This window comes from Phaenicophaeus curvirostris, chromosome 10, assembly GCF_032191515.1.
Source record: "Phaenicophaeus curvirostris isolate KB17595 chromosome 10, BPBGC_Pcur_1.0, whole genome shotgun sequence".
Classification (NCBI taxonomy): domain Eukaryota; kingdom Metazoa; phylum Chordata; class Aves; order Cuculiformes; family Cuculidae; genus Phaenicophaeus; species Phaenicophaeus curvirostris.
In genome coordinates this window covers 10,560,369-10,585,653 of record NC_091401.1, presented here as the reverse complement: position 1 = coordinate 10,585,653, position 25,285 = coordinate 10,560,369, and the positions used below count along the sequence as shown (strand labels likewise).

The 25,285-nt window shown below is 36.6% G+C and overlaps 1 protein-coding gene across 1 annotated transcript in view; it reads right to left on the bottom strand.

Annotated features, from left to right (window-relative positions):
• DNER (delta/notch like EGF repeat containing) overlaps window positions 1–25,285 on the bottom strand; it is a 115,977-nt gene that overhangs the window by 30,520 nt on the left and 60,172 nt on the right. Inside the window, exons 5-7 of the mRNA XM_069864812.1 lie at window positions 13,221–13,366; window positions 6,458–6,611; window positions 3,343–3,456 (exon numbers count right to left, since the gene is read on the bottom strand). Coding sequence (XP_069720913.1) covers window positions 3,343–3,456; window positions 6,458–6,611; window positions 13,221–13,366 — 414 coding nt within the window. The remainder of the gene's footprint in view (window positions 1–3,342; window positions 3,457–6,457; window positions 6,612–13,220; window positions 13,367–25,285) is intronic.

Genomic DNA, 25,285 nt, shown 5'->3' with positions numbered 1-25,285 from the left:
ATTAGCACTACAGAAAGAAAGGTCCTTTTCCACAAGCAATTACTATTAAAGCACAGCGGGAGAATAGCAGCAGACTGAGAGACCTCACTTAAATCAGAAACCTATCATGGGGTTTGCGTAGGGTTTGGTTTTTTAATGGAAAATTTGCAGACATGCTAAAAATAGCAAATGTTCAAGTTACTGCATCTATTATTTTCAATTAACTATGCTCTTCTATGTTTACAATAATAACTACATCTTTTCAAAACCCAAATAAAAGTTCTCAAAATATGTCTCCATGACAAATAGCAAATGTTCAAGTTACTGCATCTATTATTTTCAATTAACTATGCTCTTCTATGTTTACAATAATAACTACATCTTTTCAAAACCCAAATAAAAGTTCTCAAAATATGTCTCCATGACAGGAAAATACCTCAAAAGAAGAATCAAGGAAAAGGCAGTCATTGGTAAATTTTTACAGTATGTTTTGTTAAAACAACCCTTTCTTTCCCTCCATAAAGTATCTGAACTCCTGAGCTCATTGGCATTAGTAGATGAACAAGATGGAAAAACTACACCCCACTGCCTAACGCACCCATCATGCTACTCCAGAGCAACAGCTCTGGCCCTTGCAGACAGATTGTGTCGCTCCTGCATGGACAGTCTCCCCTCTTTGTGGGGAGGATACAAGTAGGAAACACAGCTACATAATTTCATGGAAAGCATTTGCTCTTTGAAACAACGCTGATTTTATAGGGAGTCAGGGAGAACCTTTGCCGAGTTATAACACGTTCACTCAAGAAGAGCAACTATGCACACAAGGTGGCATTTGTTCCTGCAAACCTAAGAATAATTTTCTCATGTCCAAGGGACTGAGAATCAGACATGGCATGTACAAGACTATTCTTTCTAAGGGAAATAACTCTGGGAAGTCCAGAAAGTGACTCCGGAAACTTGCTATTCCCTCCAGAGGATTATTTTGCGTTGGAAATAAAAGAGGTCAGTATATGAAACCTGAGTTTAACAAGAGTTATATATGTATTTCAGATTTTTTTTTCTTTTATTGCTCCAGTGCTTTTTGAAAACATTTATACCATGTGAGCATGTCAAATGTATAAATAAGCAACCAGAGTAACACCTCTTCCTCTCTCTAACACAGCTGCTCTTCAAATCACAGAAATGATGCTGGAAAAACTCAGCCTGGTAACTCCGCACAGAAATTTTCAGACAGGTGACCCAAAAGCTTTACCTGTTAACAAAGTCTATAAGCAGAGAGGTACTTCTTCAAGTTGCCAATTATTTTTTTTTCTTTCCTCTGGAAGGGTCAAAAAGCACATTGTATCTTTAAGGTAAGTCCAGAAACCATAGAAAGCCTCGAGATCCCAAACAGGAAATGAGCACAGGTTTGTAACACATAATAAGTACAGAATTACCAACAATCAAAAATATCAGAATACTAAGAAAATGGTACCAATGTGCCCAGAAGGAAAAAAGAGCAAAGCATACAGCCTAAGTACTAAGACTGTAGAATGACAGTGCCAAAATAATTCTAGTTAAAGCAGAGCACACAACAGAAACAACTGGAAATTTATCAAACACAAATAAGGATCAGTGGCAAAGAACAGCAGAAGATAAACCTTCAAGAAACAAAGCAGGCAACAAGACTGCAAGACCAAGTGACATAACAAAGAGATAATCAAACAGGAGTAAAACTGGGAAAGGAGAAACAGAAGTAACTTGCTGCTACCAATAAGCACACTACACATTGGGCAGTGGCACATCAGACAACTTCTCCATCACTCTCTGGGGAGAACATCTCTGGAGTGAGACGAAGGGCAGGATTTCCTCTCCTGTGCTCCAAGTCTCCCTCCTCATGGCACAGGGAAAGGTGCGTGGCCCTTGGCAGAGCCAGCTGGTGCGCTTGCAAGAGCAGCATCACTGCCTGTGGCCGTTCCAGACCTGCCGGCCAGTCGGAGCTGGCAGCCTGCCCCACGCCCGTTCACAGGCTAATTGCTGCTGGCACAAGCTCCCCGAGCAGGAGATCAGCCACAACACCACACAGCAAGCAAGGCACGGATGCCTTTTAGCAGGGCACTGGAGAGCTGTGCTGCAAGCACCGTACCCCAGCCGTACCACCAGGGCACACCCACAGCTGAAGATGGGTGACATGGACATCGCGTGAACTCAGCCCACCAGTAACCCTGTCCCACAGCCTGCACCTCAAATGGTGGCAGGAGAGAAGTTGAGAGATGGTGAGCATAGTCATTAATAGGTCATCAGGAGCAAGCAATTAAGGTACGCCACACTCCGAAACAAATACAGCAGTCCTAAACCAACCAAAACTCCCAGTAGCCACTTTCCAAGCATTTATTATTGGAAAGATCATTTCGTGCAAAGCATCCTTAAAGATCCTTGAACAGATTTCCTAAAAATAATGCTAGTAAATTATTGACCAAGTCTAACATCCAATAATTTCCTCACTGAATTTTGCTGCTAATTGTAAGGCAAACTATTTTCAAAATTCTGCCAAATGCAAGATCTGCACTGCTGACAAACTGTCAGTGTCTGGGTTTCGACATAGCCGCTATGTGGGTCGCTCATTACAGCATGACACTCTGCAAAAGCAAGGAATCGGTCTAAAGAAATTACAAATCATCTTCATTACTAAACAAGTGATTATTACCAGAGCAGTTATCAGACTTGTACTCTTAGAGCAAGCAAAAGGTGCTAGCAGAATAAAAACAACATCCACAGATCAAGAAAGAACAGAAATAGTTAGTTCAAGGTTATAGTCTTCATTATTAATAACTAATAGAAGGCTTCATAATTGAAAGCTTTCACTCCTGATAATTTTTTTATGAGCAATCTAGGCATCTGCCATCAAAGCCAGGACACATTTTAGCGCCGTGTGTCCTCACTTCACATAGTTACATTCACAGAGTTTACCAATGACAATCATTGAAAAACTTTCATGTAGACAAAGGAATAAGTCCAAATAGAAAGGAGAATGAGTTAAAGTTTGTGGAGAGTGAAACAATGCCTTTAGTTTTGAACTGTTGCACTTACAGACATTTTAGCCAACTGACCCATACACAGAAATATGCAAATACATCTTTTCTCACACATTTAATGGACAACACAAAAATCAGACCACACACTAGGTCTTCTCAGATTCACTTTTCTCTGATTTCTACCATAGAGATGCCAAAGAATGAGAGAACATTTTTTCTGCTTATAATTATGGCCTAAGGCACAACTTCAAAAATATTTAAATTTATATATAAAATGAAAAATTAGACCAAGTACACCCTGAAAACCACTAGTTTGTATGAGGAACTAGGCAGATCTTTGCTATTTTACCTTCTGGGCATTGACAACTGAATCCATTGATGTCGGATGAGCAGGTGCCTCCGTTTTGGCATGGCTGTTGGATGCAATGATTGACCTCCGACTGGCACAGCTCTCCAGTGTAACCTACAAAACAGCGCACAACATTCAGAAAATACTGCAAAAATAAGGTTTTAGCTCTAAATGTATTACTAGGTCATCCAAACAGTTTTCTTGAATAAAAATAACCAAAGTAAGAAATAGAAACCAGGGCAGTATTCTAATTTCTCATAAGATGAGAAGTAAAATTAATTAGAGCTTATATTTATACTTTTAAAACTGATTAGAATTTATACTTCATTGGAGAAACATAAATAAGTAGTGGAAATCTAGAGATTATAACAATTGTATTTTACAATTATTGTTACAGAACTAGTATAATGGAGGTTGGTGCTGGGTGCACCCATATAAGGAAAAAAAAAGTCATTTTTTAATGTTTTTCAAACATCTTGAATCTCAAGTCAATAATCTTTAGCAAGACTTTCAACAAGACTTGACATTATGATTTTTTTGTGCATATGCTGAATGACTGTCATTTGCTTCTACTTCTGGGCTTCAAAGAGAGTGTTTATTTTAAGTGGGAGCTGTGAAGAACTGCTCAGCACAGTTGCAAACTCTTCCAAATAAGCTCCTTTAAGTTCACAAGCCACAGATTGTGCCTACTGTACTATTTGACCATAATTTTGCTTTGCTCCATATGTCTCATGTCTATAACATCCTCAAGAAGTGAACGAAATCACAGAACACAATCTAAATTATTAACACACTAAACTTAAATTCATTAACAAATACGATGCATTCCCCTTATAATTTTATTTACTTTCAATAAACTATTGTAGATGCGTGAATAAGCTACACACTACACACCGAGGCATTTTATTTTTTAAAAGGAAACCTATATATAATGGTAAATAACTTCCATAACAAGCATATTTAACACAATAGCTGGAGTTTAAGACCAGCAAGCAATGCATAAGTAACACTGATAACAAACTGGTATGAACAGGTATCTAAGACAAAGACCCAAAGGTGAGGTAAAGGTTATGCCTGGACTAGGATTTTGCCTGTGCAGGAGAGAAAAAGGAAAAAGAGTGTGAACTGTTACAGAAGACTAAATAATCTTATTTCTTTCATCTATATGCTTCTTATTTTCTTCAAGTCCTCACATTCAGGTGATTATTTTACAAATCATAACACATTAGTGAAAACGTTTAACTCATTTAAATATTTTTCTGTCTTCAAACTGTTACCAAGTTTGTGAAAGATAAAAATTAGCCTGAAATTCAACCTGTATCCAAAAGAATGTTGGCACAGAAAGGCAGAAACAATTGTGTAGCTCTGCAGCTTGTTACAAGAATCTGACTTCCTGCGATTGCCATTACAGCTTGTGGGAAAACTCATCTGAGAGAAAATTTTATATCAGTTTTATGAAAATAAATATGTCCTATCTTATTATTATCTATAGGGTATGTTTTGTTCACCTGAAAGAGAACATGATTCGGGAATTTCATAGCGAATATGTTGCAAGCACTACAAATTAAAAGGTACTTAGCAATTTTCTGGTGAAATACACTTTGAGAATCATTACACCTATTCATTTTGTGCTGATATTTATATTCAGAAATTTCCTTTCATCAAGATTTAGGACCTTGCAAGTTCTAGAATGTAATAATTAAACTATTTGGCTTACTGAGGATTTACAGAGGGACTTGACAATACTGCCACATAGGGAAATCAAATAATTTAATTTCATCTACTTTAAGCTCTGTTTAATGCTATATGAAGTAGGAGGGGTTTTGTAGAAGGAAATACTCAGAATTCTGACAGGGATTTTTCCCCAGTAGGAGATAGCAATTGTTCTAGAGACAAGGATTAAAAACAATTGTGAAAACAACAAGGCACAGATTGTATTTTAGAGAAATAGTTTCTAAATGGAAAAAAACCAAACCAGTTCATAAGACAGTACATGGCAGCCACATCAAAGTGTCACTTGCATCCACCAGATAGTAGTTTTCTCTAATAGCCACTTAATAAGGATTTTTCCATCAGCAAGTATCTTTAATTTACTCTCCAGCACATGATCATTGTATTTAGTTTAATTTTAATTTCAAGTAAGATGTTCATATCTATTTGATCAAATTTTTAAAGCAAATTTTCTTAAAATAGCATAAGAGAACTCAGACACGTTTGTTAACCAAGCCCACAAATTACTCAGTGTAGTTTATGAATTTTTTTAAATGCTTTCATAATTTAAATTAATTCTGAGGAACAATGCAGCAACTGCATAGCGTGGAGAGAATTTCCTTCCATTTGATTGGTGCAATTGAAGAAAATAGTTTATTAGTTACGATGAAGGCATGTTTATTGAAAAGTTAAGCTATGATATCTACTTAAAACATATTGAAAACAAAACAGATTAAGAAAAAGCTGATGTAAACTAAATTTTGGTACTCTCTTAGTAGGTGAACTCCTATTAGTTACAAATAATTCACTCCCTTAGGTTACGGTTCAAATGTGTGCTTTCAAAGAATCACTGAATGGTTTGGGTTGGAAGGGACCTTAAAGCCCCTCCAGTTCCAACCCTCCTGCCATGGGCAGGGACACCTCCCACTGGACCAGGTTGCTCAAAGCCCCATCCAACCTGGCCCTGAACACCTCCAGGGATGGGGCAGCCACGACTTCTCTGGGCAACCTGTCCCAGGGCCTCCCCACCCTCATTGTGAAGAATTTCTTCGTAATACCTAATCTAAATCTTCCCCCTTCCAATTTAAAGCCCCTTTCCTATCACTCCATGCCCTTGTAAAAAGCCCCTCCCCAGCCTTCCTGCAGCCCCTTTCCATACTGGAAGCTGTTCTAAGGTCCCTCCAGAGCCTTCTCTTCCCCAGGCTAAACAACCCCAACTCTCTCTTTCAATGGTATTTTTTACAGATAAAGACTCTTCCACAGCCTTTTAAAAACAGCCCTTATGATGTTGTTGCGTTTTCCTTCTTCCCTAGTATCTGAAGTCACACAGTTCACTGCTGTGAAAGAGAGATGCACCGAATGTTAAAACAAAAATGCATTATTCAAAGCATAATGCAAAACCTACCAGGTGGGCAACTGCAGGTGAAATTGTTCCCATTGTGCTTCTGCGCTACATCTGTGCAGGTTCCATTGTTCTGACAGGGCTGGCCCTGACAAGCATCAAATTCTTCACACAAGGAACCCCGATACTCATCATCGCAGTCACAGAAAAAAGTTGCCTACAAACAAACAGGATATGTACTTCACAATGAATTTTCAAAGAATACGTTTCCATTGAATACTCTACTGAACAAAGATATGTTTGTTGTTTTCCTGTTCATAACAACAGTAGCTGCCATAAATACATAAACTGCATAAAGTTACTTTTTGAAATATTAAACCTTCAGCTAAGATTTTCAGTGATGTCAGGGAATTTCATCTAGACAAGGATCAAATCCATGATGGCTAAATCATTATAAATTTTTTCTTCCATTCCAGAACTCACATTTTTAAACTGGAATAATTGTAGAATAAGTAATGTGCAGATTTACTGCTGCAAAATCCTACTACAAAGATGCCCCCTTTATGTGAAGGGCAGGGCTGGAGTCCCAGAAGGTCACTTCAGTGTTACTTCAGCAGTGGCACATCCCTTCGAGTCTGTTAAAAAAAGGTCGTTTTCTGATCATATTTATTACTTTCTCCAAACCTTGCTGCTTAATAAAAGATGAAGAACACCATACTTGCTAAAGATTTTAAATGCCTATAGTAGGCATGACATTGCACATTTTTGTTAGCAATAAAATTATTTAGATTAGCTTTTTTAAAAACTTCACATTGCTAGGATTGCCAAGGGAGTCTCAAAAAACGGAAGCAAGGAAAGCTTTCTCGTCCGTAGTATATATTTAGATGCAATATCTTGCTTTCTTTGTTCATTAAACACTAGATGGCAATATTACTCACACACATACGTTCTGAAGTTAGATCATCAGAGCTAGAACGTAGATGTCCACGCACAAGCATTGTAATGCAAAGTACAGAATGTGCATGGAACTAGAAACAAAGAGATGGGGTTAGTATTTTATCTTCTATTTTTTTCAGTTGTGTTTGTTTCATATAAATAAACAGCTGTGACCTAAGTAGTAATAAAAATAATCATTTTCACACAAATAAAAAAACTTTATGTAAATCCCAGATTTCATTCTCCCTTAAAAATATTCTACTGGTAGGGTTTAAACAATGATTAATACTATACATCTTCAAAACTCAAAAAAATGGGTATGTTATTTATCTGGAGTGCCACAAGTCCCTGATAAGCGTACAGTCTAGACATGTTCTGTTATTTGCCCAAGCCTCTTCACAAAATAGCTCTATCTCACACATTAACGATGACAGGCTTCCAAACAAGGCTATAGTTCAAAAGAAAGGAAAGACAGGCAAGCGAAATATAGTCAAAAATTATTATAATCACATAGCACCGTAACTTACTTTGAAGATAATTCATATAGGCTATATCGGGAAGCGGCTAACAGAGTGAAGCAGAAAATCACCTTTATTTAAGAACTAAATAATTCACTAAATACACAGTATTTCCACATTTCTGTATAGCATTGGTGGAAAATGCATCAGCACAGGGGTCACCATGGTCCCTAAAGACAATGATTAGTCGTTCAGTGTTCGTGTTGTCTTCAACATTTCATACCACCTGAGTCATGTGATACCATTGTGTGTACACAGGATCAGGACCCAGCCAAAGAGTGAGCATCAACGTGTTGTCGGCACCATCCTTCCCAGCTGTTCTAACTCTTACTGAGTTATACTATTGACTTAAAGTATTTGTTATCATTCCTGAAATGGAGTTTTGAGTTTAGACTTAATACCAAATCAAGGCAGCTGGCTGTCTCAATAACTCACCTGTTCTGAACAAAGTGAGACTACTAAAAGGCATCATTTTTTCTTAAAATGGACATGAATAGAGCACGGGGAAAGATGTAAGCACTGTACCCAGATTCTGTACCAGGTTTAAAGAGATCAGAGTCTTGATCTCATTTAAATGTGTTTCTAGTCCTTGCGTTTGCACTGGAAATGAGAACAGGCTTATCTGTGTCTATGTGATGCTAAAGACATCCCTAAGCAAGCAAACCAAGTATAACATCCCATCAAAGTTGAATCTATCAGAACAGAGTGGTGCCGTGTTTGTTAGCTAGGCTCAGGTTCAAGGCTGGTTTATGCTAGATCTGAGAGTAAGATGCAAAATACATCACTACCTAAACCATTCATCAGAGAGGAAGGGAATGTCTGTACTGTCCATACGGACACAAACAGCATGGCTCTGCCTGCACTGAAATCTAATTTCAAAGCAATGGAAAGGAATTATTATAATGTAAGTATTAATACACTTAAAGAATGCAACGATCAGTCATTAACAATATTAATGAAATGGGAAGTTAAGAAAAGCTCAGGTAATACTGATATCTAAGAGTATGATATAGGGATCAATTTACCATAAAGAGTAGTTAACAAAATGAGGTTTGAAAGCAGAAAAGCTAAGCACTGTAACACTTCAAACTGAAATGTCTAATGACAGATCACTGTTCTGAGAAGCAGACAAATTATTCTGTAGAGAAGATTAGGTGTCATCATTTCTATTAGGCATGTCATCTTCACTTTTCCCAAATGACACTATTAATTTTTATCCTGAACAGATGACACATACTAGCATATTTGAGGAAATCTAAGTCAAGAAGAAACTACACGCTGCCATGATGCTAGTATTAAAGTCAATATCCAAGAACACCAACAATCTACTATCTATAGAAAGATCATGTGTGTATTTTACTTGATTACGGGAGTGCAAATCTATTACATAGTGGTTTGGACCACAATAAAATAAATTCTTTAAAATAATATGCTATTATTCAGCCCAATTATCTGTAAGTATCATCTTATAAATAAAGTTGGAACACAGAATTTTTCCCCTATTTTAAGTAAGCAGAGGAATAACACGCTCATCAGTCTGAATTTCAGACTATAGAGACCATAAATTTTCACTTTTCTCTTTTCTAAACTATAGTAAAGAAGTTGTTAAGATGATCTGAACAAAATGAATGTCTACTATTTCTCTCGCTGAGGAAGACTTTCAGTATTTATTACAATTTACAGTGAGCTGCTATCATATATGTGCACAACACTGATAATTACCCCAAAGCTTCTAGCCCATACAGAAGACACGGAAATTACCGCTATTCAGTTCACTTTGTTATTGTACAGTGCAGGAAGAGCCCAGTTATTCTTTTTTAAATCTCAACAGTTCTAATTCTAGCAATAAAAATCGATATTTACACAGTCAGCTCTTCCATATTTTACATGGTAGAGCTGAAGTTACAGAACAGAGCAAACTGTGAAAGAAATCATTTTATTCTGCACACAGAAGCAAAATTATGGCTTTCACATCCAATGGATCACCAAAGTTCACTTTAAAATCCTACACAGAATCAGAAATTCACACCAAACCAATCTCTCTCTTCATGTTAATACCAAGATTTTTCTCATGCATTTACAGCTAACTGGTTTGAGGACAACTTATTCTGCAGTAAAGCTGAGTAAATAGTAAAAGCAGTATTTATATTGTGGTGATGCGAAGCTCATTATCCTTCTGACAGATTCCTGCTTCCATTGTGGAAGGAAAGCAAGCATGGCAGCAAAGTAGGGGTACAAACCTCACACAAAGGAAGGAAAAGGCATCACTGACTCAGTACTGCCTCACTTCATAGAACTTTGTTTAAAGTGCAGAATTTTATGTTCCTTTCAAAAGCAACGATAATTGAGAAAGAAACTCTGACATCACAAGCTTTCTATTTCATATCTACACTCTATAAAAAGCGCCTAGCTGACTAGAAGCTTAACTGGCCAACACTTTCAGGTTACACCACTATTTATCTGTTCACAGTTTTATGTGCTCCATAGATAATGGAATGCCACTGCACTTACATCACTGCAGACTGTTAATTACATTTAACTTTCCCATTAAGCAGATGTGTCACTACATTCTTCTACATTAAGCTAGATTTCGAGTAAGACTATGAAATACATAAAACCACAAACACAATCATTAATCTTCTTGGCACTGGAAGCAATGACTATAGCCAGCAAAGCTCTGTGCATAAAAGGCCTAATACCATGAACAAGCTTTATTCTAAGACGTTACTTCACATCCTGCAAGACTAGAGAGGGCAAAACAGAATGAATTATAGATAAAAACAAACAGCAAATCACAAAGGGCATGTTGTAAAAATAAAGAAAATTAAAGTTTCAGTTCTGCAAAAAGAAGAGCAGAGGATGAGTCCTGTGGGAAACCAAGACAATGGTTGTACATGTCAAACATGTAACTTTGGCAGTTGTTTGCACTGTTGTTAAGGAAATCACTAAGGTATTTTAGGGTATATTTCACCTAAGATGAGTTAAACAATGGCAAAATCACCCTGCTTAATGAAATATGTACCTTCTACTTTTACTTACATTGCTTATGCTGGGCCTGATTCAGGTTCCATTATGCAAGGAGTAGGCTGGAGCATAAGGAAAACTGACAGATTCAAAAAAACATCATGGATCTACACACAACACGGCATATTTATTCTCCTTGGAGTAGGAAGCTGGATGCAAATTATCTATGTTTGGAAACACTGTACCTGAGGTTTTAGTGAGTTACTCCAGCCTGGCATAAGTTTGATAGGATTCAAGAAGATCACTGGGGATGTTTGTTATTTGTTTAAGTTCTAGAAAATTCAGAGCTATTTATGACAGTGAAAATAAACACAATTTCATTTCTGAAGTTAAAATTTTACTTGAAGATAAGAAATATTTACAATTCTGCTAATTCTAGTTCTCTGACTACAACAAATTGATAGACAGCTCTCCAGAAACAGACTTCAACGTGACCCACAGGGTTGTCAGGCAGCCACTGCCTAGTGTGTGTTACATCAAAAACACTAGCTTCATAAATTTTCTCATTATTACTCTTAAGTTCAAAGAAGAATAGGTAGAAAGATATGAACAATTCATATTTTTTCTATTAATTTTGCGGAGAAAGACAATGCCTATGCATTGCTGGGAGGGGAGGGTGTATGTCATTTATCTCTAACATTTCTAGTTTTAACACATAAAACTTTCAGGATTACTGGTGGAGACATACAGGTACTGTTGTCTTTTTGAGTGATAAAATAGCTCCTCTTTCTGGCCATTAAGTCAATTTGTCTTTCTTTTTAAAGATTATTTTATTTTACTTGCCACGGCTCAAAGTTTAATAAAACATAAATAATTATTAAAGGCTACATATGCATTTTCCTTCACACAGAAAAGCACTAATGCTTCTGCATAGATACAGGAAAGAATTTATTTTTATTTTGTGACATATGATATGCTACAGGAGAAAGAAATTAGAGTCATAAAAATGGTAAAACAACATTAAAAAATAAAAAAGACTATTTATCAAAGGCTTTAACTCTCAACTTGATAAAAAATGGAAAAAGATTACATTTTTATATGCTCTTATATATTGTAAATGTGAACACATTCTACACATAAATCAAAATCAAGATGCTGAATTTATAAAATAAAAATGTTTAAATACAGCAGAAAAACTAAACTGGACTATGAAATAGGACTCTGTATCTGAATGAATAATTTATATGAATACCAGCCAGCTGGTATAGTAGAAAAGCACTCACGTCTGAACACATCTTGCAATAATTGCGTTCACACATTACCTCAAGCATTTTAAAATTTCATTTTTGAAAAATAAAGTAGATGCTTAATTCTTCCAGATGTTAGCACTGTCATGTACATATAGATTACTATAGCAATTTAATTATTGTTGTTACAATTCAAAACGTCATTTTTCTACCAAGCATGCTTATTGAGAACTTTAATCAGAAAATGGTAGCAGATGAACTAACAGTGAATTCCCTAAATATGCCAAATTTTCTGTGTTCACAGTAGACTCACAGCTGTTAATATTTACTCAACAGTTACTATAGCTTTTATCTCCCAAATGAATATTAATAAAACCAAATATCAATTGCATGTATTTCTGCTGCAGATTACTTTTAAACCATGAAATAAAACCCGCATGTACAGCAGGTAAAAGAGAATATAGGGTCTCACTCACAGAAAGCCAGCCTGGTTTTGTACAAGCAATATATAGACTGCAGGTTTAACATATTTGGTTTTTACTTTCTCATGTTGCCAGATGACACAAAAAAATTAGAGTGGCCAGTGGAGTTGCTGTCACCATTGCAATCTCCCTGTGTAGTATTACACAAAGGAGAAACTAGAACCAGAAGACTTCCACACATTGCCAGATTACTCCATTTTGTTTTTCCTCATAATTTCGCTCAGACAATTCTATTGCACTGATCATTGATTTCTGAGCAAGGAATTATTGAGATGTGGACAGATGAGTACGAGATGACATCAGAAGAAAGTTAAAGACTTGAACATGCTACTCTGGAGACTGGAGATCCCAAATACCCACCATGTGCTCCTAGTTTCACAAAGAAATAAGTCAGACGCAGCATGTGCTGCTTTACGCCTAATTTGAATAATTGTTTTTATTGAATCTTTGCATCTCATACCAGTCTTTCTTTTTTTTTTTTTTTTTACTTTTAAGTGTTTGACTTTTAGGAATACCAAATAAATACATTATTATTATTTAGTAACTTCCGTGAGCTTTTGAAGTCTACTACACAGCAGCAAGGTATGCACACACGCAGAGGATCAAATACAATTTACCCTGCATTTATGTTATCATGGCATTTCCACACTACAGAAAGGTCTCGATAAATTCACCTTACCTCATCTAGTTTGGTGATACATTTTCCTTTCCCTGAACACTGGAAGTTATCTGAATGGCTTCCCACGGGCATGCAGGTACTGACTTTCACTGTCACAGTCAAGCGTAGAGCCACAATGCATTTAGTAACCGAATCATTCAAAAAACCTTAAAAAGAAAAGTTATTACTATATGAGAAAATCCACTAGTACATATTAGTGCTCTACCTCTAGACAAAAATAAAACTGAATTGAAAGAAACTGTCAACTAAGAACATCACTGCTCATATTTCATATACATCTGTCTAATTTTAATGCATGTAAATACAAATTAGAATGTAGCTTAGAAACAAACACTCATTGATTAATAAAAGGAAGGCAGGCTAGCGAAACAGTTGTATCTCTAGAGTTCTAATAAGCCAGCATTTTTTAGGTCTTGAATAATCAATTGCTTTTGCCTGATTTCTCTTTGATAATTTAAAATATATTTCCTTGAGTTTTTTAATGACAAGGAAAAAATTTTAAATTAATTTCTATAAGTTACTTCAGTTTTAAAAAGTGCACAATCATAAATTACATTACATCAGTAACAGATGGACAATCCCTTTGGCTGTATTTTTTACGAAGTTTGCGAGAACATATATACACAGCTTGACAGCCTTTCTTTGTATATTTGTTCTATAAGTATTATTGAACGTCTGATCTCGTTACTCTATAAGGTGATATACCTGGAACAGACAAAAAAAAAAGAAAATGGAAATATTTGGTGAGGATGAGGAAGAGGAAAATTCATCAGTCTCTGGCTAGCACCTGTAACTGTGTGGAATCAAAAACTTAATAGGTGGTTGGAAACCATTAAAACACACTGGAGCATAAAGATGCCCCTGTCACTCATATTTCTAACAGATATATCTGGAAAATGAAATAAAAGACAGCAGGAACAATAAAATTAGGTACATGCACAGCCCATGACATACACAATTAAGTCAGAGTTCATGTTAAAATACTTATAAACCTGCTCCTATACTTCGCTTGTGCACTGTTCCACCACAGTGAGAACACTCCTGGGCTACAGCCCTTCCAGGTGCAGCAACAGTTTGCTGTGGTGTTCAGGGAGCTTGTGGCAGAAAAAATGTACTATTAAAAGTGTGGGTTTGGTATAGTATATACACCCTATGCAGAGCAGATGCATAGAAAAAACCCCAAAAATTCTTCCATAAATTGTTGAACTTAAATTTGACTTCACTATCCTTAATGAAGGCAGATTCCTGAGGGTCTAAGCGTTTGTACTCTCAGTATGGAAAATTACAGACACAGAACCATTGCAGTATTACCCTTCTCTTTAGAAAGCGAGAGAATGTAAGTAAAACTGGATGGTTTTTTAAAATCTCAGAATCCTTACTTTTAAAAAGAATAACAGTAAATAGATGCAGGACCTGTATGGCAATGTTTTTTCTAATATTTTCTGCTTTATACTTGAGAATCCATTTAAGCCTAAATCTCAAAGGAACCTCAAAGACACAGTCTAGCTTCTTGCATTATAGACTGGAGATAGCACAATAATTGAGCAGCTAATAAATAGTACAAGATAATATTTATAATGAACAGTAATAAAACAAAGTTTCATGAAACACTCTGAACTTCAGCTGAATCTTCTTCCCAGAACAGCTGTTAAACATTATTTACTTTCTGCATATAAAAGCATCAAGCATGAGTAATTTTACAAATTCCATAGAAAATAAGATGGACTACCATTCTTTGTTTTTCATTTTTACATTTCACTTATTAAAGTGCTGTATCCTCTGAACAATTAGTTGTCTATGCTAGAAATGATAATCCCTAAACCATATCTTCAAAGTAGGAAAATCTCATGTCCAATACAGATGGCTTGAGTACAGCATCTACAAGTTAGCTGATTATTCTAAAAGATCAGTTAAAAAAAAAAATGTATTGAGTATAGTTCCAAATGTCTAATGGTCTGTTTTGGCTAGTGAAGATTATTGTAATCTGCTGACCTCTTCAAAGCAAGCCAATTTATTCTGGCCTTAATACACACCCCATTTTTACCCATCTGTTCGGAGATGCAGCCAGAATTATTTCCTTTAACAACTGAATGCAATTGTCACTGGCAGTCATGCAATTATATGTGAATGCTTAGAAGAATATGGTATTTAGAAAATGTCTTTGGGTTCACATTTCCTTGTCTGAAGCAGATTGTTACATATTCTTCAGGACAGTTCCCTAAAGGAATATTAAATCAACCTCCTTTGTACTTTAAGACTTGTTACTATTCTGGTATCAAAAGCCCTTAGGCAAACCACCAAAAAAAAAACATTATTCTCACTGGAATGCCACATATTTTCCTGTAATTTCTAATTATCACACTTCATTTACAAAGACTAGAAAAATAAAAACATGACTTGATTTTCACTGTATGTAAGTTGCATACAATTTTCAGAGATCTCTAGGTTTTAAGGCCAGAAGAAGCTTGCCTGGTCATCTAAATATGACTCTGCTTAACTCGGGTCATAGCACTTCAATTAATTTCTTCTCCAGTTCCCATAACAGCAATGGAACTACGGTGAGTTTTAAGTTCTAATTTTAACTTCTAGGTAGGAGAATAATTTCAGAGGCATGTTTACAGCTACCTTCATCTGAGATCTGGAGACAAGCATTATAACTGTTTATAGCAAAAGGTACTTCTGTTCAGTTCAACCTTGCTGGTATTCTAAAGGTAGTTAAAACACAATGGCATCACAACATTTTAAGGTGAAGAATTCAGGGTTCAGCTATTTATAGTAATATTATGGAAAGAATATTTTTAAACTAATAAATCATATAATATGATGTGAATAGTCTTTTAGATTGCAGAGGAGGCATTTTCAATACATGGTTGATAGTCTGAGAAACAACGCGATTTTATTTGCAGTATGCATGGTAAAACACACTGCAGATCATTCTATCCTGGTAGCTTCACCTACTTACATCTAGGAGCACGAAGCACATATGCTCCCGTCTCACATCAAGAAAGTTAAGAATGCAAAATAAACAATAAAGCCAAAATAAATGATGACAGGTGTCATCATTGTGTGCAGGTGCTTTCAGCAAGCTCATATCATGCCATTCAGTTTACCACTACTCAGACAATAATTGATTGACTGTAGATTTTCTAGACTACATAAAGCAATTTGCTGCTTTCACAAGCCTAGTTACTGAATATCGTCTTTCTATGCACAGCAGACTGTGGTCAGCTGGTCCACAGTGGACTGCCAAAATAAGGAAGACAGGCTAACAGGCTACCAACTCAGAACTCCTATTTCATATCACACTAACAGAAGGCATGAGACTCGACTACAAATTGTAATGAACTCTTGGTATACACCCAATGCTATTACACGCAAACACTTGCCTATTGTAATTGCCTCAAATACATTTCTCTGTATTCCAGCCTTAACATACATTCACCTAAGGTTGAAACAATAGATTATTATTTCACAGCAAAAATACAGTAACAGTTCCCTACGTTAAAGTTCCAGTTCACAAAAAAATACATCTTTGAGACCACCTAAAGGCTTCTTTGATGAGAGACAATGACTGGCAAGGGATTTGGGCACACTCTTACAATAAAGCATCAGTCCCCAGATTTTTCAACTTATTTTTAGCCTGGTTTCCCAAGGAAATAAGACAGCAGTGGGATGTCTATCAGTTCCCATCTGTTCTCTTTTTCTCTCTCAATACTTTCCCACACCAAAAGCTTTTGGGGTCAGTAGCCAACTTCAACATTTTGCAAAGCAGCAGAGTTCTCAAAGACACGAAGTGCCTACAGCTTCCCCACACAGTACATAGCGCTGACATTGGTATGTCAAAAAGGGTAGAAAAACAAAAAAAGGCCCCAGAATAAAGTGATGTTGTTTCTCCACCCCATGACTAGTGCACAGTATAGCCAGTTATTCATAATTTTAAAAATGGGAAACTGGGATACAAATGGAAGAAAACCAGACAGTATCAGTTTTTCAAGAGCAAAAGCAGCAGCAGTAGATATGCCTGCACCACATCCTCAGTTCACGTCACGTAGTAACATAACGGAATCTGTAGTACTTCCCAACCTGATTTCAGTTTCCAGAAACAACACAGCTGCTATCAGTGCATATTGAACTATAGTTCATAAGCCTCAGTGGCCCAGAAGAGAAGCTATATACGTATGCCTACTCATTCATTCAGACAGTGGAAAGTTATAGAATTAATCTAAAGTGTGAAAGATCCAAGAGGAATTTTTTGTTTTACCGCATCTCTCGCATCACAGGGGAAAATGTTATCCAACAAGCTAAACAGCAGCAGTCAATATGCTCAAACTTTTCTTTTGTGGCCATCGAACTTTGCAGATACGAGAATAACATGAAGAAAGGAAGGAAGTTAGGAAAAAAAGAAAATAACTAGATTTTGATTACAGTACTCGGAAGAATCAGGACAAAGGATGACTTGAATTCTAGCTCTTTCTCCTAAAATTGTTTATGTCCAAATTTTCATAGAATCACAGCCAGGACTGTTGGAAGATGATGGAAAGGGGTTTGGCCTGCACATCCGCCAGCTCCTTCAACACCCTTGGGTGGATCTCATCCAGCCCCATAGACCTGCGGGTGTCTAGTTGGGCTAGCAAGGCTCTGACCACCTCCTCTTGGATCACGGGAGCCTCATTTTGCTCCTCTAGCTCCTTTTTATCCAAAGATTATTTAATATCAATAGCAACCACATATATCATATGGTATAACTAAAATTCAGAACTATGGAGACCAGTACAGGGGTCTACACTAATCACCACCATGCGCAAACGCCTTTTTTAGTCCAAGCATAAAGTAGTAAATTCAGTTTGACTGCACAAGCTAATTTAACTCTCTTACAACACTTTATATCACAATTGCAAGATGAATAACTACTATTTGAGAATCTAAGAGAGCTTAAGTCAATCCTTCCATTCATTCACAGAAGTAATTTTTTACTCATTTTAGAGACTTAAAAAATGAAGAGGCATACCAAGATATTCTGATGATACACGTGATTGTGAAAAGTTACTTTTACAAGTTGCAATAGTGGAGGCATGCTTTTGATTTGCAAATTAACAGCCATTTATCACTTTTTCCATGACTCTAATGGTCAGGATCATTAAGGCCTCTCCATACCCTCAGAGCCCTGACACTATTGCTCTTCTAAAGAATTTGAAAAAATGGGTCAGGAATCCTTGCCTAGTTTACCTTAGGATTATTTTCATACATTAGCAGAGAAGAAGAAACAGGTAGTCAATGGCATTTACAATTCTTGATGCAGTACTTCTGCGCCATCAATATTACAGGATACTTGTACAGAACATCTTAGATCACTCCCTAATGATACTGCTAGGCAATATAGCATCTGGGGATACAAAAATACAGCTGCAATAACAAAACAGCTCTTTTGCCCACAAATAGCACTACTTATAAGAGGTACAACTCTTCAAATTCTAAATAGATCAGCATGCTTACTGTGCTTTGTCACAGAAGCCTTGGTCAGATACTGCTTTTGAAAGTATAAATAGATTTTTGTGAGAATCGGTTCCAGAACTGTTTTTAAATACTTTTTCAAAAATTCACATCAATCAACAATTTAAAGATTTTGTTGCTAATGATAAGTGTAAAACTTCTCATTGCATTTATTTTCTTCTCCAAATTGATATCATTCAGTTTAAAAATAGGCATGTTTTCTTTCTTCACTACCAACACTACATTAGGGGCTCTGAATATCAAACATATACCTTCTTCTTAGACGTAATCATCATTACAGTGATAAAGATAAATGTGATGCTCATCGAGCCGTATTCTCAGTAACAGTTCTGCAGTGCCTTCAGAGGCAGGTTGGCAATGTTATTGCTATACAGGCGTCACAGAAAGCAAAATTTGGGTGTCAGAAAATTATTACCAAAACTTTGGAAAGAATTAGCACTCAGCTTGACTTTCAAGATGGAGCTCAGTTTTACAGGACTGACAGTTAAAATATATTTATGAACTGAGCAAACCAGCTGTATTCACTTTGTATAGAAAAAAATCTCCAAACACGTTCCATTACATTTACTCTATAACAAATTACAATTTCTGAATGTTACTGTTATCAAACGATTACCCAACTTAATAGCTTGACTGGTCCAAACCCCATGATAAGACTATGAAATAGCAAGAGTACACTTGCACTTATGAAACCACTTGCATACAGCTTTTTAAGGAGATGCAACAATAGCTTAGAGTGTGACCTTCTGCCATGGCTTCAAGGACTCCGCTTAGTGTCCAAAATAATAGTGAAAGTCCAGGGAAGGGTGACAAGGCTAATCTGCTGATAGTTTTTCTGTATCACAATTGCCCTGTTATGTGCTCGTTTATGAGCATCTCCACAATGCTGCCAACCTGGCAGTAAACTATTTTGGGCCCAAATGCAGACCACCAGAATCTCTGATACCACACTTCAGAAAAGCTGTTAAGTGCTGTGGAATACAAATGACATCATAGCTGAGACTGCGAAAAGCAGAGCTGCACTAGCGTAGATGCCAAAGTTAGCAAGGATTTATCTACAGAGACTGGTTCAACTTGAGCAGCCTGGTCCAGCGGGAGGTGTCCCTCCCCAAGGCAGAGGGGGTGGAATTAGATGATCTTTAAAGGCCTCTTCCAACCCAAACCATTCTATGACTTCAGCTGAATGCCTAAATTTTTGAAAAGATGGCCTTATAAGGCATAAAGTCATTGAAATTAACACTTCATTGAACTTCTTTACGCTGTTCACACTTCTGCTGCTGCTATTGTTTATCAAATGGCCATTTTCTGCAAGGTTAGCTCTTATGCCCAGAACTCCAGGGAAATGTTCACAGCTGAGCACAATACTCAAAACTGACTGCAATAGGGCCCTTCCAGGCAAACTGCACGCATAAAACTGAAAACCCGATTAACCGGAGCAGTTGTCACCATATTCCCCCACTAGCAAGGCTGACTTGCACAAAAGTAACTAGATAGTCACATAAACACAAGTTTCTCTACGTCGGCTGGGGAGCAGAGCTGTGTGAACACTCCAACTGCTGCATGTGCAAGGCAATGTGATTTAATTTAGTCCAGAGCAAAAGAGAGTTAAGTCGAATGACTGCACATATGCCATGGGCTGGGAGCTCACAGAGATGCTCAGCTGACACATGGTAACTTGTTAAAGCTAGAGTAACTTGGTTACAGGGCTTTCAGTGAATTCAATTCACACATTCCCTATTACGAAATAAAACTGTCCTATTTCATTTCTGCTTAAGTAAAGACATTTTCAACATCCAGCGAACTACTTTCTTTTGAAATATGTGCATTTTAAATAAATGTAAGAACACAAAACACATAATCCAAAAGACAGTTGCAACTTGCCTCTTAACCTATAGCCAAAGAACTAGAAAATCAGACTGCCTTGTTTCAAAATATCTCTCTGAAAAGTGTATTTTTAATATAGTATTTTGTACACTATATTTCTTTTTGCTTATTCAGTGCACCTGCAGTCATATTAGTGGTGACCACTTGTTAATGTGTGATGAGATGCACTACTACTCACAGCAGAGATATTAAAGAAAATCTTCGCATTAGAAAGGCAGGACATCATATTGGATAGGAAAATATTATCCTTTCTGTATCCTTTTTCAAATGTACCAGATCTCTGGTGCTTGAGAAGCCAAGCATTAATATCTCTTTTTAAGAAAAACTTCAAAAGTTTTGTGGAATTCAAGCAGCTGCCTTAGAGGTGCTGGCATTTGAATAGCATCGGTAACCTTCCTTTCACCTTAAAGATGACGTAGCAGCCACTTTCAAGTGAGTTTATGCAACTGCTCATTTTATTAATGGGAACACTTTCAAAATACTTTATACTCATAGTTGAAACCAGTTAGTTAAATTGTATAAATCTAAAAGGCTGGGAATCTTGCAGAAAACCACAAAACTGAAGTGATAATCATAGAATATGTAATTTTATTATCCAAATTGCAAATTCATCCAACAACAACAAGCTACAATGGTTTTGATTACTAGAAGAATTAGTCTGTTAAACATAATTTGCTAACTGTATACCATTATAGATATACCTATACCAGTTTACCAAGTAGACTGGAAATGGTGTGAAATTACATGTGACTGCAAGTCTCGCATCCACAAGTGTATCTTTTGAGTTACAAAGCACAGAATTGTTGTCTTAATGGACAGGTGTATTAATTTAGTATGAGAGTAAATTAGCTGACGCACAGAGTAACAGGCTGTATAGTCACTGAAAAGCTTCTCAAATGTGAGAATTAAAAAAAAATAAAGATTTTAATGCTTTCATTATGTGTTGAGTTTGTGGTTTTCAGTATTTTGACAGCAGAGTGCGTTTTCAGAATAAATGGCTTAGTTTACAATCAGAGTGTGACTGCATGTCTGGATAAAAAAGATGCATGCAACAAATCATAGGAGATATTTGATAGAGTTGACATACAAGCTGAAAACATTCTTCAAAGCCCTTCAGCAAGGTCTTTTTTATTTTCTAAAGGGAAATGATAATGCATTAATTTCTCAGGAGCAATATCATTCAATCTACTAAATCTTACGCACTTGCAACAAACTTATATGGAAAAAGATACACACGTTCCTGTACGTGTTCCCAAATCCTGTATATTATTCTCTAAATTAGAGAGAAGTGCCCAATGGTGGATTGGATTCCCCCCAAAACACAGAACAAGCAGCACTTTGAATTCATCACAGAGATCCTTAGTTGTAACCTATTAATATTCATGAGAACTCCCATCTGAAAGACTCATGCACAAACTGAGAGCATATCAGGGTACTCTTATCTCATTTTTCCAGACTTGTAAAATGCATTTCATCCAATTTCAACTTTTTCAAGATATATTGTAATGAAGAATACGTGTGTGACTGTAACAAGGTAAAGTTTTGCAATTATTAATTTTCAAATATTCCAGTACCATTATTGATAGCATGAAGATATGAAGATCCTGAATTAAAACAAATACTGATTAGATGTTTTATAAATATGATAAGTAGCTTATACAATAATCACTCATTAACTTCAAAGAGCATTGGAACAAATAGTGTGAAGCTGTAACTCTACTGAAGCAAAAGGCAGACTTTCCATGAATGTTTCAAATGTTGATCCCTTTATTGCAACCTCATATTTAAAAATAGGATGCATAAAAAATATGTATCCTGGGCTGCATCAAAAGAATCGTGGCCAGTAGGTCAAGGGAGGTGATTCTGCCTCTCTATTCTGCTCTTGTGAGACCCCACCTGGAGTATGGTGTCCAGGTCTGGAATCTTCAACACAAAAAGGATATGGAGCTGTTGGAACAGGTCCAGAGGTGGGCTATAAGGATGATCAGAAGGCTGGAGCACCTTCCATACGACGACAGACTGAAAGAGTTGAGGTTGTTCTCCAAGGAGAACTTATAGTGACCTTTCAGTAGCTGAAGGGGCTACAAGAAAGCTGGGGAGGGACTGTTCACAAAAGTTTGTAGTGATAGGACTAGGGGGGATGGCTTTAAATTGGAGAGGGGAAGATTTATACTAGACATAAGGAGGAATTTCTTCACTATGAGGGTGGTGAGGCACGGGCACAGGTTGCCGAGGGAAGTTGTGGATACCCCATCCCTGGAGGTGTTCAAGGCTGGGATGGGGTCTTCAGCAGCCTAGTCCAGTGGGAGGTGTCCCTGCCCATGGCAGGGGGGTTGGAACTGGATGATCTTTAAGGTCCCTTCCAACTCAAACCATTCTACGATTCTATGATTAATTCCCTCCTCTTCACCTTCCAACTGCCTCTTTGGCAAAATCTTGATATCCACCCATTGCACTCAGCAGAATAGATATTTCTCTCTATAGATATTAAAAACATTTGCTATTCAGAAGTGCTCTCAACAAAATAATTTCTTTTTTCCACCAAGTCCTGAATTTGGGCACAGCACTGTTGAAATCCTCTTGCCAGCATACAGAATCATAGAATAGTTTGAGTTGCAAGGGACCTTAAAGATTATCTAATTCCAGCTCCCCTGCCATGAAGCATTTTTATGGCAAACATTTTAGCAGAGATCAGCACTTCACTTGGCTTGTACTACAGATCAACCATCTAGTCATTAGTTTTTTCTAGTAGTAACCTGGCATTAAGTGCCCCCAAGCACCTTGGGACATGCTGTGCACTTCATCCTGCACCTAACCCATCCAACCTACTGAGTGAATCAGTACTGTCAGGATTCTTTTTCACTTCAAAATCTGAACCATATTGGTGGGTTTTTTTGCCACTGGCTAATAAGTATACTTTCCACTAAAGCACGATAAATTATTTTAGAAGACTGACATGTACGTAGTATCAAATCTTACAAACTCATTAAAAATACTCTAGACAAAGCAGTCATGGTAAGCATGTGCTATAGAATGTACAAGCTAGTCTTCACGTTGGTAATCTTTCCCATCTAATGGGGCTTATTTTAATGGGGCAAGTGCTGTAGTTTAACAACATAATCATGCTGCATAATCACAGCATCATAGCTCTTTAATCCTGCACTGCAAAAGACTCTGCAGGTGCAACAACCGTTTCATAGATCACATGATAGAAAACAGTCTGGGCTTCTTTGTTTGTTTGTGTTATGCTCTTCTCCATCCTTCAAACCCTTCATTCTCATACAGTGCAGGTACTGCCTCTGGAGTAAACAGCACTGTGATCAAGATGTTTATTTTTAGACCTCAGAGACAGCATTCCTTCCAGCCTCCAGACACTGCACCCTGAATCACATGATCAGCAAATCAGCACTTTACTGCAGACTTCTGAGTCTTTTCAATCTTGTCTAAATAATTTAAACTTGTGTCATCATGAGGTAACACAAATAATGTTTCCCCAATAGCTTTATCTTTGACATATCAATCTTATTCAGAAAGATTTGCAAAAGGTAATTAAAGTATCTTGCTGAATAACGAGCTTGGAAACAACACAGCAAAGTGGCACAAATAAGATGTAGATCAATAGACACATACACACACAAAAAAAAAAAAGCCAACGCAAAAAACCTACACTCAGATCTTCCCCATTTTTCTTATACAGTTCAACTTAGAAATCTTCTAAAAGGTCAAAAAAACCTTTCATTATGCAGCATTTGTCAATTAAGAGAAGAATCCTTTAAAAACTCATTTGAATTTGAATAAACACAAAAAGACAGAGAGAAGGAAGGGGAAAATATATAAATTAAATATATTGACTGGCATGATTCACAGCCTTACTGTGACTGCTTACAGCATGCTACAGGTCTTGTGGTCTTGTGATTGTTCTAGCTTAAAGATCATCAATAAAGGTGCATGCTGCATTATTGCCTTTTATATAAAATCATCCACGTTATCCTATTGTGTCTTGGAATAAGTTTGCCTTGTATAACAAGAAATATATGTTGTCTATAAGAAAATTTTATTCATCTGAATTTATTGAAAACTAAATTCTTGAAAACTAAAAAAGTTAAGTAAGGCATGTCTGATTCACAAAGCATTTCCATAGTTCTGGATCAAATCTGAAGTAAATTTAGTTATTTTCATACAGACCTTAACTGAATTATGGATTTCAGTTGAGTTGAGATAAAATTCAGCATTACTCACACCAAATGACTGAGTTCTTTTTTAAGTTTTACACCCAGGACTTAGATTTCATTGGAGAAGAACTGATGACGGAAAGTAAGCAGAATATTTCCATACAACTGAGAAGAAAACCCAGAGGACACTTCGTCCTCCTTCTTGCAATAAATGTTAACAGGTCACAAACACTTTTAAACTAGCAAATTCATGCTTCAGTTTTTCTATTCCTTTAGTATTTCACCAGTGTTTTAATGAAAGCAAATTATTCAGGAAAAACTGTAACTAAATTAAGGCCACATAAAATAATCTACTTTAGAAAACAGATGAGTGTTTACTCAAACAGCAGCACTGAATTATCTCAGGATTTGATTATATCATAGTGTAGAGTTGCAATGTCTCCAGATTAAAAGACATGCAGAGGGAATGTTTCATACTCATTTTCTATCAAAAGCACT